The 13407-nt window shown below is 44.6% G+C and overlaps 1 protein-coding gene and 1 long non-coding RNA gene across 12 annotated transcripts in view; one reads left to right on the top strand and one right to left on the bottom strand.

The window, feature by feature from the left end:
* The window catches only part of TRIM33 (tripartite motif containing 33), a 45937-nt gene that overhangs the window by 25190 nt on the left and 7340 nt on the right, over nucleotides 1–13407 (bottom strand). For both annotated transcript variants that reach the window (XM_030231489.2, XM_050984977.1), the window contains exons 2-4: nucleotides 5669–5787; nucleotides 4454–4601; nucleotides 1998–2130 (exon numbers count right to left, since the gene is read on the bottom strand). In XM_030231489.2, coding sequence (XP_030087349.2) covers nucleotides 1998–2130; nucleotides 4454–4601; nucleotides 5669–5787 — 400 coding nt within the window. The remainder of the gene's footprint in view (nucleotides 1–1997; nucleotides 2131–4453; nucleotides 4602–5668; nucleotides 5788–13407) is intronic.
* Nucleotides 8278–13103, top strand: LOC127060784 (uncharacterized). Of its 10 annotated transcripts, none has more exons than XR_007780088.1 (4): nucleotides 8278–10657; nucleotides 10726–10748; nucleotides 10793–10911; nucleotides 11017–13103. It is a non-coding gene; the product is annotated as an uncharacterized LOC127060784 (long non-coding RNA). The 10 variants fall into 10 exon arrangements; XR_007780091.1 differs by lacking the exon at nucleotides 10726–10748 and having other exon boundaries at nucleotides 8278–10697; nucleotides 10793–10843; nucleotides 10878–10911; XR_007780090.1 differs by lacking the exon at nucleotides 10726–10748 and having other exon boundaries at nucleotides 10855–10911; nucleotides 11068–13103.

The following is a 13407-nucleotide window of genomic DNA, read 5'->3' as shown; positions in this document are numbered from 1 at the left end:
GCTGATTTTCTGAAATTATTTTCATAAAGTACAAAATTATATTTCCACTTGAAGGAGAAGTGAAAAATCTAGTGCAAAAGCTTGCGCTGCTAAAATGTTGCTGTAGCTCCTTTTCTTTTTTCCAGCACTGCACTCCCAGTTTCCCAGTTGTGTGGACTGGAAAGGACCCAAATTAGAGGAATCTCACAGCACCAGGCTGCCCAGGGAATTGTCAGCTCTCACCAGAATCCCCAGCAATCCCTGCCCTGCCAGGCCTGGAACTGGATGATCTTTAAGGTCCCTTCCAACCCCAAACCACTCTGGAATTCTAAAATTGAGACTCTGAGCACTGGCCCTGAAATGGTGATTCACTCTCCTTTGGGGTAAATTGTTGGGATTTCAGGTAAGAAGAGAACAGGGGATTCAAATCAATTCTTTTTCTCTTGGCATGACTGCCCACAAAAGCTCAGCTGTACTTCAGGCAGACAGAGCAGTGCCTTAATCATCTGTAATTCCCACCTGCACTCAGAACCAGATGGAAAGAATATTCTGCAAAAAAAAAGCAGATTAATACCAACAAATTCTCCTTCTGGAGGAGCACAGGTGAGCAGGACAAGATCCATCTGTTAATCCATCAGCAACATGCACAGAACAGATGCCAAGAAAGCAGCTAGACCAAGTTAGTGAATAAATCCCAGGAGAGCACCCTTGGTGACAAGGGAGTCATCCAGGATATTTCTGCCTATGAAAGAACAGAGCAGGATGATTTGAGGGTGTTAATATTTTAATAATAATTATTTCAAAAGTAAAAGTTTGCCACAGGCTGCTGTAGCAGTCTGAGAATAATCACTATTCTGAGAGAAACAGAATAGTTTTTCCTAAAATAAAAAGAAAGCCAGAGCACTGAATTCAGTATTACACCTTCAGAGAGAAGAGCTCAGGAAAAGCAGCGCTGCAGTGGTTGATAAATATGTATTATCCCCAGATTCTCTATTATAACACTGCAAAATGTTGTTCAGACATTCAAACAGCTACACAGAGCTGCTAGAGAGCAGGAAGCTGGAATGTGTCTCCAAGGGGTTCCAGCTCCTTTTCCAGCAGAGGCAAACCCAGCATCTCCTTCTCCCTGGAATCAGGCAACTTTTAACCAACTAAACCCAACCTCTTTTTCCCCTCTGCACCAGAAGGATATATTAATGTAAGAGGCAAAATTTAGACTTTCCTTGACAAAATTCCCCTAAAGAGTGTTGCACAACCAAAAATGCCCTTTCAGAAATTGCATTACCTCAGCCATGACTCACTCTATCACTTTTGCTTCTTTTACAGCACCAGGTGTTCAGGGCTGCAGGAATTTCCAATCAAGTCCTGACCCCAGAGACAGCACTGGGAACTGCCAGGCAAATGAACACCTGAATCACTGCAAACCTCCCCAGCCCATCGTGCTTCAAACCTCAACTGACCAAGCTTCCATCACTCCACACAGGTTCTCTGTCACCATCATATTTTTTTTTTTTTAATCTTTTTGCCCAGGATTTTCTCCTGGGAAACTGAAAAACCTCAGAGAAAAATGAAAACAATGATTATTTAATTTACTTCTCTTGTATTTTGCTGCTTTGGAATGTGTTTGGACATTGTTTGATTGGTTTCATGTGAATTATTTTAACTTAATGACCAATCACTTCAAGCTGTGTCAGACTCTAGAAGGAGTCACAAGTTTTTCATTGTTGTCTTTCAGCTTTCTGTATTCTTTAGTATAGTTTAGTACAGCATTCTTTAATATATTACAGATCATAAAATAATAAATGAGCCTTCTGAGAACACAGAGTCAGATTCAGCACCCCTCCCTTCATCAGGGAACCCAAAAAATACCACAATTCTCTGCACAATTCTCTTCAGTCCACCCAGGAGGAAAAGCAGCAGAATTTCCAACACCAGCAGCTCCCATCAAAGGCACTCCATGCCCTGAGACAGCACAGCACAGGAGGTCAGACACACTGGGAATATTTGGATATTTGTACCTGTGTTCCTTGTGCTCCAGTAACTGACAGTCTCTGCATGTCAGCCTGTCACAGGTCTCACAGAAAAGTTTTAACTGCTCTTGTTTGTGGACAGGGCAGAAAACAGGACGTTGACCAGATGCTCCCACGGCCTCTGTTTTTAAAAATAAACCATTTGTGCATTTTAAAGAAAATTGAGACAATCTGAAGAGCAAAACAACCTGAGTACCCTCCAGCACCAACCAAGAAGTGCAAAGCAGCTCCAGAGGTGTTCTCAGTTGGATCACTGTGAGCACACCAGCTCAGGGGTGGGTCTGGTGATCTCAGAGCTCCTTCCCAACCTGCTGGCTCTGTGATTTACAGTGCCACTGCTGCAGAGCTCTTCTCACCTGGTTCACTCCTTTTGCTTTATTCATTTACTCATCCTTGCTCATGAGCACCCAAAGGCCCTGTGAGGCTGCATTAAATTAAATCCTTACACACCAGCACGGTGTTTGTAAGGATTTAATTCCATTTCATTCCTCTGACACACTGAAGGATGGCTCAAACCTTTCCAACCTTTTTAACCTTTTTTTAAACCCTTTTTACCCCATGGTTTTCCAGCTCAGCCCTTCCAACACCTCATTTAGTCAAACACAGCTGGAGTGGGAGCTGCAGAGCAAATGTTGCCCGAGTTAAAAGTTACTTAAACCCCCAAATAAATAAATAAATAATGGCAAAAAAACAGCTCTGGGTTCACTAAAAATTTTCTGTACAGTGTTCTGAAGATATTTTGAGCTTAGCAAAGAGGAAAGCAGCCTTTGGAAGGTACAGCAGGTAGGGTTTAAATTAATTTCCCTCACTCTAAAATGTTTTTGAAGCTGGTTATATCATGCAAGTTACTGTAAAGAAAGAGCTGATGAACCTACAGCTGCCACTCACTGAGAGAAATTTAAAGTCTCCAGGGCACATCTTTGAGTCTAAGAAGAAAAAAAAAACAATGACCAGCCCTTCCCCACAATCACAACAAAATTTCTAATTGAAAGTTTATTTTATAAACTTTATTTTACAAACTTTTAAAAATATTTTATACTGAAAATATAAAATATTTTTATATTTTAAATTATAATACAATTTTTTTGTTTTAAATATTTTAAAAGTTTAATTTAAACATAAAAAGTATTTAACTAACTAGTTAGTTAACTAACTTTGTTAGTTTAATAATAGTTTATTTTATAAACTTTATAAACTTTCTGGTTTTGGAGCAGTCACTTTTCAGCCTCTTCCCAGCAGGAATCAGAGGGAAAGCTGAGCTGGAATGTCACACTGAGAGTCACAATTTAGCATTCCTTGTAAAAACATCAATAATTCTTTCTTGGGCCCTGTAATTTGAATTTAAGGGTTTCTTATCTATGAGGCTTAATACATTAGATCTTAAATGGATAATATTTCTTATTAAAAATATTCATTAGGACACAAAGAGAAGCCTCTCCAAAATGAGGTTTATTTGACAGAGCAAATGAAATAAAACCCCTGTGTAATCCCAGAACAAAGCTCAAACTTTTTAACTATTGAACAATTTTTAGAAAGAAAAGTAATGTTTGTTCCTTTGAAAGGATACAACAAGACAATTATGGAGATCTTAATTAATTTTAAATGAATTTAAATGAGGAGAGCAAAGTGTTGACATCTCTCTTCCTCAAAGTGGAGAACCTACAAGTCTTTAAATCAGAACTTTTAACCCATCTACAAACAGAATTTTCTCATCTAAAATCCAGATACCCTGGGCCTGTTAGGAGAACATTTTCCACATTATCTCACCAGGCCATAAATGATAAAATCCAGCTAGCCTGGACCTGTTCTGAGATGATTTTCCACATTACCTCAACAGGCTACAAATGATAAATGATCAAACAACAGCTCAAGAATTTCATTCTAATAAGGCTGCACACCTGAACAAACCCTACACTCACTTCACAAATGAAATTTTGCTCACTGAGAGATTAAACCTAAAATAGACTCAAACTCTACATTTACTCAGTAATAATTCAGAGTGACAGCATATATTGAAGGTAACTATATAAAATATATAACTATAACTTTTTATAAACTTATATATAAATTTCTACAGGGAGAATTATAACCAAATACAACAAAATGGGAAATTTCAGTTCCTTGGACAATGGGTAAGATTATCTCCAGATTCCACCCCCTTCATTTAGTTACTTGTACTAAACAAAGATTATTAAGAATGGATCTAAATCCTTTCCAAAAGCATTGGACATAAATTGCACAAAGCAACACTGCCATAAATTAATTCTTCCTCTATTTTTACAGCTACTAATTTTGCACTGGGAACTTTCAAGTGCACTTTTCCCAAATCCTGGGGGAGAACACACAGAGCTGGCTGTTCCCTCCACCATCCTGCCCCTTTTTTTTAACACACAAAGAGAAAAGGCTCCTGGAGCAGGCAGGACAAAGTGACACCCAACCCTCACCTGAGGACACATCCTCTTTTTTCCTGATCATGTGGTCCTTGGTAAACTTCACTCGCTGGTGAGCCTCGATGCAGGTCTTGCACAGCCACTCCCCACACTCCACACAGAAGCCCACAGCACTGGCATTGTCCTCACAGCTGGTGCACACCTGGGGGGGACAGAAACCAGAATTAGCCTGGGCAGCCCCAGAGGGCAGAAAGGGTTGGGGGAAAGGAACCAGAATTGGTCTGGGGAGAGCTGACAGGACCAGGGAGCAGAAAGGGTTGGGGAAAAGAAACCAGAATTGGTCTGGGGAGAGCTGACAGGACCAGGGAGCAGAAAGGGGAGGGGGAAAGGAACCAGAATTGTTCTGGGGAGAGCTGACAGGACCAGGGAGCAGAAAGGGTTGGGGGAAAGGAACCAGAATTGTTCTGGGAAGAGCTGACAGGACCAGGGAGCAGAAAGGGGAGGGGGAAAGGAACCAGAATTGTTCTGGGGAGAGCTGACAGGACCAGAGAGCAGAAAGGGTTGGGGGAAAGGAACCAGAATTGGTCTGGGGAGAGCTGACAGGACCAGAGAGCAGAAAGGGTTGGGGGGAAGGAACCAGAATTGTTCTGGGGAGAGCTGACAGGACCAGGGAGCAGAAAGGGTTGGGGGGAAAGGAACCAGAATTGTTCTGGGGAGAGCTGACAGGACCAGAAATCAGAGAAGGGGTGAGGAAAAGCCACCAGCATCATCCTGGGGAACACTGACAGGACCAGAGAGCAGAAAGGGGAGGGGGAAAAGGAACCAGAATTGGTCTGGGGAGAGCTGACAGATCCAGAGAGCAGAAAGGGTTGGGGGGAAAGGAACCAGAATTGTTCTGGGGAGAGCTGACAGCCCCAGAAATCAGAGGAGGGGTTGGGGAAAAGGCACCAGAAATGTTCTGGGGAGAGCTGACAGGACCAGAGAGCAGAAAGGGGAGGGAAAAAGGCACCAGAATTGTCCTAAGGAGAACTGACAGGACCAGAAATCAGAGGAGGGGTGAGGAAAAGCCACCAGCATCATCCTGGGGAACACTGACAGGACCAGAGAGCAGAACGGGGAGGGGAAATGTAGAGGAAGGGTGGGGAAAAGGCCCCAGCATTGTCCTGGGGAGCACTGACAGCCCCGGAGAGCAGAGGAAGGGTGGGGAGAAGGCACCTGAGGAGAACAGGCAGCCCCAGAGAGCAGGGGCTGGGGCAGGACAGTCCCTACCTGCTCTGACTTCTCGTCGGAGCTGCTGGGGCTCTCCGAGGTGTCCTTCACAAAGTAATTGTCCACCAGGTCGATCTGCCGGCACTCCTGGCGGCAGATGGGGCAGCGGATCACCCCCACTGCAACACAGAGCACACCACGGGCTCTCAGGGCAGCACATCCCAGCAAAACCCAGCAAAATACAGCAAAACACAGCAAAACACAGCAAAACACAGCAAAATACAGCACAACCCAGGCTCTCAGGGCAGCACATCCCGGCAAAACACAGCAAAACACAGCAAAATACAGCAAAACCCAGCAAAATCCAGCAAAATCCAGCAACACCCAGCAAAACCCAGCAAAACCCAGCAAAACCCAGCAAAACCCAGCAAAACCCAGCACAACCCAGGCTCTCAGGGCAGCACATCCCAGCAAAACACAGCAAAACAGAGCACACCACGGGCTCTCAGGGCAGCCCAGCCCAGCCCAGCCCAGCCCAGCCCAGCTCAGCCCAGCACAGCCCAGCCCAGCCCAGCCCAGCCCAGCCCAGCCCAGCCCAGCCCAGCCCAGCCCAGCCCAGCACAGCTCAGCCCAGCCCAGCCCAGCCCAGCACAGCTCAGCCCAGCCCAGCCCAGCCCAGCCCAGCCCAGCCCAGCACAGCTCAGCCCAGCCCAGTACAGTACAGCCCAGCCCAGCCCAGCCCAGCACAGCTCAGCCCAGCCCAGCCCAGCACAGCCCAGCAGAACCCAGCAGAACCCAGCCCAGCCCGGGCTCTCAGGGCAGCCAAACACAGCACCCCACTGCAGCCCCACATTTCTCTTCACAGAGAAAAGCAAGGCCCAATTCTTCCCGAGAATATTTCTGGGTTTCACATTCTGTGAACATCAGAGATAGAAAGCACAATTCTCCTTTGCTGTGTTTGTGCCAAAGCAGAATGCAATGTGGAGATTGTTTGCCCACAGTGATGGGGTTTTGTTTCCCATCAGGGCCAAGTGTGTGTGTTGGGACTGTCACTGACAGACACAAGACTCTGGGCAGGGTTCAGTGCTTGGCAGATTCAGTTTTAGATGTATAGAATAATTCTGTATAATAAGTAATTAATTAGCCTTCTGATATCCATGGGAGTCAGATGTATCATTTTCTCTCCCCTTCCACAGAACACCTGCAGTATTGCAATATGCCACAGGCTCTCAGGGCAGCAAAACTCACAAAGTAACCTGCCCAAAGCACCAAACACAAATCACACTGCTCTCTCACCCCAAACACAGAGCACACTGCCCCTCTCACCCCAAACACAGAGCACACTGCCCCTCTCACCCCAAACACAGAGCACACTGCCCTCTCACCCCAAACACAGAGTACACTGCCCTCTCACCTGGTAAAGGATTCCAGGTTGGCATTGTCATTAAAAAACAGCCAGTACAGGTGTGGAACAGTTTTCACCCCAAAATACACTCCCTCAACTAATCCCAAAAACCCCCACAGACCTCTACAGAAAAGGATGCCCCACCTCACTGGGGACTTCCCTGATTTCCCTAATTTCTACCTCAAACCCAGTTTTTCCAACTTATTTCTTCCCCAAAAAATCCCATCTTTTCAGCAAAGCAATTTGCTGTCCCTAAACAAATATTTAATTTTGTTTTCCCTGTTGATTTCGGATAACAAACCCCAAGACACTTGGTTTTCTTAGATTATTTTTTAGACCAGTCTATGCTCCAGCCTGACTCGAGACAAGCATTAAGAGGGCTGTGCCCAGATAGCAGAAATTTTTGTTCTTCAGTGATGAAGAGCTCCAGGGATGCTCCTGAAAATGCCACAGGAGTGGCACTGAGACACAAAGTGTCCCTCAGGGTTCTCCCAGGTAGCCCAGGAAGATTTCTCATATAATCTATTTCCATGAGGTCAGGGAGGCAGCTGAAGCAATAAAACACCAGCATCCTGCTTTGTTATCCTTTGTAATCACTAAATGAGTTTGAAATCCTCAGCAGAGCTGCAAAGGGGTTACCCCATGAACCAAACTGACATTTAAAGATGTCTGTGAACAGCCCCCACAAAGGTTTGAAAACCTATTTATAACTTAGGTAGTGACACTTCACAGAAGTGTCATTAGATCTTCAGTCAAATTTCTAAACAATTTATTGAGAATATCATCTTCAAGAAGCTTCCCAAGCCATTGGGTATTTTTGCACACTAAAACAACTTTGAGAAGTGTAATTAAATGATGCTCAGCTCCTTTGTGGATACTCGATTAGGACAGCAGGACTTGTTTCAGGGAGATTAATTACATTAGTAGTGGAGTAGCATTAATTTTTTTCAAGTGCCAAAATTAATGATGGCTTCAGAACACAGGAGATTCACTGCAGAGCAGCAATAATCCAAGTAAAAATTCCCTGTCTCACCAAACCACACACATCTCAAGAGCAGGATATGAAAAATAACCAGTACTGCAGACATCCAAGAGCTTTCACACACAGTGAAACCTTCTCCATATGCAGAACTTTGAGGTTTTCTGACAACTGAGAGACAAAATTCTGTAGGGAACACCAGCTGAAAGCCATCCAGCAGCTGATGTGTATACACTTACAGAACAAAAATTCAGATATTTACCATTAAAACTACTCCATCCAAACCAAACCAAACCAAACCAAACCTCAACTTGCTTTTTAGTGCTGCCTCGGGTCAAACAAACAAAATATTTCAGGAAAACAACAAAACAGAAGAAGCTCAAGATCTGTAATCTCTGGACATCAGAAAAGTCAAATTCTACAGATGAAAACCCCTTCCTGTAAAGCAATTTTTGGGTTGGTTTTAAAGTAGCCAAACCAATAAAATCTTGAATAAAATCAAGCCTTTTGATGCAAGTGAGAGCCCACAGGTTGGATTCTGGCCAGGGGTAACCCAACACCCAATTTTTGCACCTCCACATTGAAATAAAACCTGCACACAAAGCGCCCCCAGTGTTCTGCACAAACCTCAAGAGATCAAAACTCAAATTCAAGGCTTTGCCATTCTCATTTGGCACATTACACTCCTTTTTCACATCTCAACACCCTTTATTTCCAACAGCAGCTTTCCAATAATATATGAGCCACTAAACATCTCATATCCTGGTCTTTTAATCTAATAAAAACCAAATTACTGCAGCACCATTTGTACTAGAAACTGAATGCACTGAAAAGATACAGATGTGGCTCATTTTGTAAGGTAGGAGGGAAAAGTAGAGAAAATCCCACTGAAATAGCATTTACATAGAAAAAAAGATTCTTAGCTGTCAAAACTTGAGATTATTTGTGAGCTAACAAAGTTTATTGCAAAGAGTTTAGTGAGAATGTATTTTAGGATAAACTAAGATTCAAATGTTTATATAACCTCTGTGAAAAACAAGTTTTCACTGTCAGTTTCCATTTCTAAAAAATCTTATATAAAAAAAATAAAAGTAAATACAGAAGTATCATCCTATTTATACTCCAGCAGAACTCACTATGTTGTTTTTCTGCATCAAACAAATCAAACACATTAGTCTGGGTACAAACATTCCCACTGTAACTCTGCTTTCCAAAAGCATTAGCACATAGCAAACACTACTGTTTAAAGATCAATTTTATTTTTCAAATCACAGATGAATTAAAATAAGACACATTCACACAAATTCTGAAGGTCACACTGGTTTATGATCTCCCCCAAGCCTAATTATTACCCTCCAGATTTCCAATGTCCTCAGAGGTGGCTCCATCTGATTTTTGAGCTGTAAATTGTTGCTGCAGAGGTCAAGAGCAGCACTGAGCAGAGAAGTGAGCAAAGGGAAGTTTCTTTCAGGAAGTTCTGACCACACCACGTGAAACCCTGCACAGGGGCTGAAACCCTTGGTGCAGCAGTTCCTTTGTGCCTTGCAGAGCACTGCCACCAAAACCCTGCCCTCAGCATTAACTGCAGCAGCACAGCTCTGCTTCAGCTCCCCAAGAAAGAACAATTCAGCACCCTAGAAACTTCACCACTGCTGTGGGTACCAGCACTTGCATAAAGAAACTCAGGGAGAATCATCCTTTGGACCTAAAAGGCCACAGGAAATGAGGAACTATTTGACAGGAGCTGCAGATAACAGGAGTGGGCTTCCAGGCCTCTTTAGCTGTTCTTTAGGGGACCAATATTGCTCATTTTCCCACTTGTTTCTATCACAAGACCTGTAACAACCATGAGCTCCAACCAAAAATAACATTAATAATCATTAATAATGCTAAAAACCAAAACTACTCATTATCCCTCTTCCACAACTCTCTGCACCACATTTCCCCTTCCCTCATTTCCTATTCCCAACTAATGCTGCAGCTCAGACCAGATTCTGCTTTTGGTCCCACCCTTGTGCAGAACAGCAGAAATCTCTGCAATCACACCCATTCCCTGTCCCCCATCTGCTGCCACACACAGCACCCAGCCCAAATGGACTCTGGATTTTCCTTTCACCCTAAAGGGAGAAGCAGGAAGAGTTTCCTATCCAGTTTTTGAGGTTTTTTTTCTCCAATCTGGAGATTTGGATTGTCAGGAAAAGCCTGCCTGGCACTGCCAAGCCTGCTCTAAGGGAGGTGGGTTTCATCTCCTCACCTGAGCCATTCCTCCCTGCCAGGACCTGTGACTCAGGGAGGAAAGAGGAGACTCCCAGGGAGCCTCCTGAGCCTTTCAGGAGCTGAGGAGCAGCACAAAGCACTGACAGAAACCCAGGAATGTGCCCAGGGATGGATCTGTAGGAGCTCCAGGAGCCTGCCCCAGGAGCAGCTCTCCCAGCACATTGCTGGGAACTGGAGCAGAGCCCACACTGCTGACAATGGGAATTTTGGCACATCCCAGGAATGCTCCCTGTGCTGGGAAAGGCAGCTCCTGCCCCACTGAGAGCCCAGGTCACTGCAAGTCAGCAGCAATGAAACCAAGGACACAACAAGAACCTTCCTGGAGGCTCCAGGACCTGCCCTTCCCACCAAGGGAGCCCAGAACAGCCCAGGAGAAGGTTCTGCCCAGGTGAAGGTGCTGCCCAGGAGAAGGTTCTGCCCAGGTGAAGGTGCTGCCCAGGAGAAGGTTCTGCCCAGGAGAAGGTTCTGCCCAGGAGAAGGTTCTGCCCAGAACAGCCCAGGTGAAGGTGCTGCCCAGGAGAAGGTGCTGCCCAGGTGAAGGTGCTGCCCAGGAGAAGGTGCTGCCCAGGAGAAGGTTCTGCCCAGGAGAAGGTGCTGCCCAGGAGAAGGTGCTGCCCAGGAGAAGGTGCTGCCCAGGAGAAGGTGTTGCCCAGAACAGCCCAGGAGAAGGTGCTGCCCAGGAGAAGGTGCTGCCCAGGAGAAGGTGCTGCCCAGGAGAAGGTGTTGCCCAGAACAGCCCAGGAGAAGGTGCTGCCCAGGAGAAGGTGCTGCCCAGGTGAAGGTTCTGCCCAGGAGAAGGTTCTGCCCAGGAGAAGGTGCTGCCCAGGAGAAGGTGCTGCCCAGGAGAAGGTGCTGCCCAGGAGAAGGTGCTGCCCAGGTGAAGGTTCTGCCCAGGAGAAGGTGCTGCCCAGGAGAAGGTGCTGCCCAGGAGAAGGTTCTGCCCAGGAGAAGGTGCTGCCCAGGAGAAGGTGCTGCCCAGGTGAAGGTTCTGCCCAGGAGAAGGTGCTGCCCAGGTGAAGGTTCTGCCCAGGAGAAGGTGCTGCCCAGGAGAAGGTTCTGCCCCAGCAGGGAGATGCCAGCACACAGATTTCACTGCCAGTTACACAACTGCAGGCCCATCTCCTTCCACTGCAAATTAGATCTCCTGATTTGTCCAAGACTTTAAGAACACTAATGAGAGCAGCATCTCTGTAATCCTTTTAAGTGCTTATGGTGGAGATAAAGCACCCTGAGCCAGAGCCCAGACATCAAAGCATGTCAGAAAGCACCACACTGAAGGAAACTCAGGAGGAAAGTTGATTTTGTTTTCCTAGGAACAGAAAGGGGGCTAAAAACCCTGCCTGATAATCCAGCAGCAAATCACTGTGGAACCCTGCAAAAACCTTCACATTTCTAGTGGAAACTGCTTTTAATCTACCACTCCCAACTCACACCTAAAACTGCAACACAGTTTATTTTTCTTAATTGTTCCTCAGAACTCTGTGAATACCTTTTATATATTTCAACTTAACTCTTCCCAAGGGTAACTGTGTTCCTCTGAATGCATCTCAAAACAGGTAATTTTTTCAACAGTTTCATCTTGAATTAGTTTCAATAAGGCAAGTATTAAAAACCTGCTTAGAACTGCTTCCTCCAGGCTGACATATCAATACCAACAATACCAAAATACTGCCAAATTTCAAGGATGGTTGATTTCTCTGAATTTCTTGTAGGATCAAAACAGAGACTCTCAAAGAGTCAACTCCTCTTTGCCCTATGTCCCCATTCCAGCTTGATATTCAGGAATCAGAGTCTGTTCAACTCATACCCATTGATTTAGCACCAGAAAAAAGCTGGAATTTTCTGAATCTTCTTTGCTCCCTACCCACCCTTCTGGGCATTTCCTTCTGGAATCCCCTCAGATGTTTGAGGCCAGCTCTACAACAAGGCTGCCTGAGGCAGTAAGAATTAACCTGTTCCCCCTCCAAACCCACCCACAGCCATCCTCTTGATCTGGTTTTTTAGTTTTTGTTTACAAACACTACAGAAGCCTCCAGCCCTGGGAGAGAAGGGGGAGGTGGGGTGAAAGGAAAGGGGAACACACACAAGGAGCCAAGGAAATTCATCTACTGCCTAAACCCAGCACAGCAAAATAAGGAACTTATAAAAGAAGCACCACACTGAGGGCTCCACATTCATTTGTTGGCTTCAAGTCCAAGCTGATTTAATCAATTTAAAATAAACACACCACACTGAAAATCTCACAAAGATTTCAAAGTGAAAAGAGATTTCAAGAGAACAAAAAGCCATAATGGAATAATTAAGAGAGTTATTGATCTGGATGAACAAGGGAGGGCAGATCATGGACAAGATGTACAAGATCCAAAAATCCCTCTGCACCTCAGCAGCACCCAATGGATCCTCTCCATCACTGGGACATTGCAGGGAACCTTTCCAGCAGTTCAAATTAATAAATTCAAAGTTTATTCAAACACTTGTGTTCCTAAACACCTCTACTCACAGACTACAATTCCTATTTTCAAGATACAACTCCTTTAACATCAGCTCTGATGTGCAGCACAAAAATCTTTATCAATTTTTTAGATGCTTCATAACATTTGGAGTACTGAAACTATAAAAAAAAACACCAAAGAGGATAAATAAGTAAGTTTGACCTCAATACCCTAAAATAAAATGTTTGAAGTGTGTTATGGACAAGTTGAACAGGAGCCAAGAGCAGATCCTTCAAAAGACAGCAATGAGTCCCAGGCTGCACCAGCAGGACAAGGACAGCCATCCCTCCTTGTGGGAATCAGAACAACAGAAACTTCCACAGACACTGAGGGATTTGATCTGCAGCCTTGGGAGAGGCTTGGATTGATGTAAAAATACAATACACAGATATTAAACAGAAAAATCACACACTTGTATTTCTATAGCTATAAGTAAGAATATGCCTTAAGTAAGTGAGAGAATGTATTAATAAGAGGGTGAAGGGTTTATAATGTAGGGGTGGGGTTGTGTAGAATGAACTGAGAGTTTAGAACTTATAATAGAAACACAGGTGGGCCTCTGAGAAAAAAACCCATTAGATAAAAGTATCTGCAGAGCAGTAGAAGTAAAGGTGATAGGTTAGAAAAGCAAAATAAACCCTGTAAC

This window comes from Serinus canaria, chromosome 26 (genome assembly GCF_022539315.1).
Source record: "Serinus canaria isolate serCan28SL12 chromosome 26, serCan2020, whole genome shotgun sequence".
Lineage (NCBI taxonomy): Eukaryota > Metazoa > Chordata > Aves > Passeriformes > Fringillidae > Serinus > Serinus canaria.
Note: the sequence above shows the minus strand (reverse complement) of the source record. Positions and strands in the feature narration are given on the sequence as shown.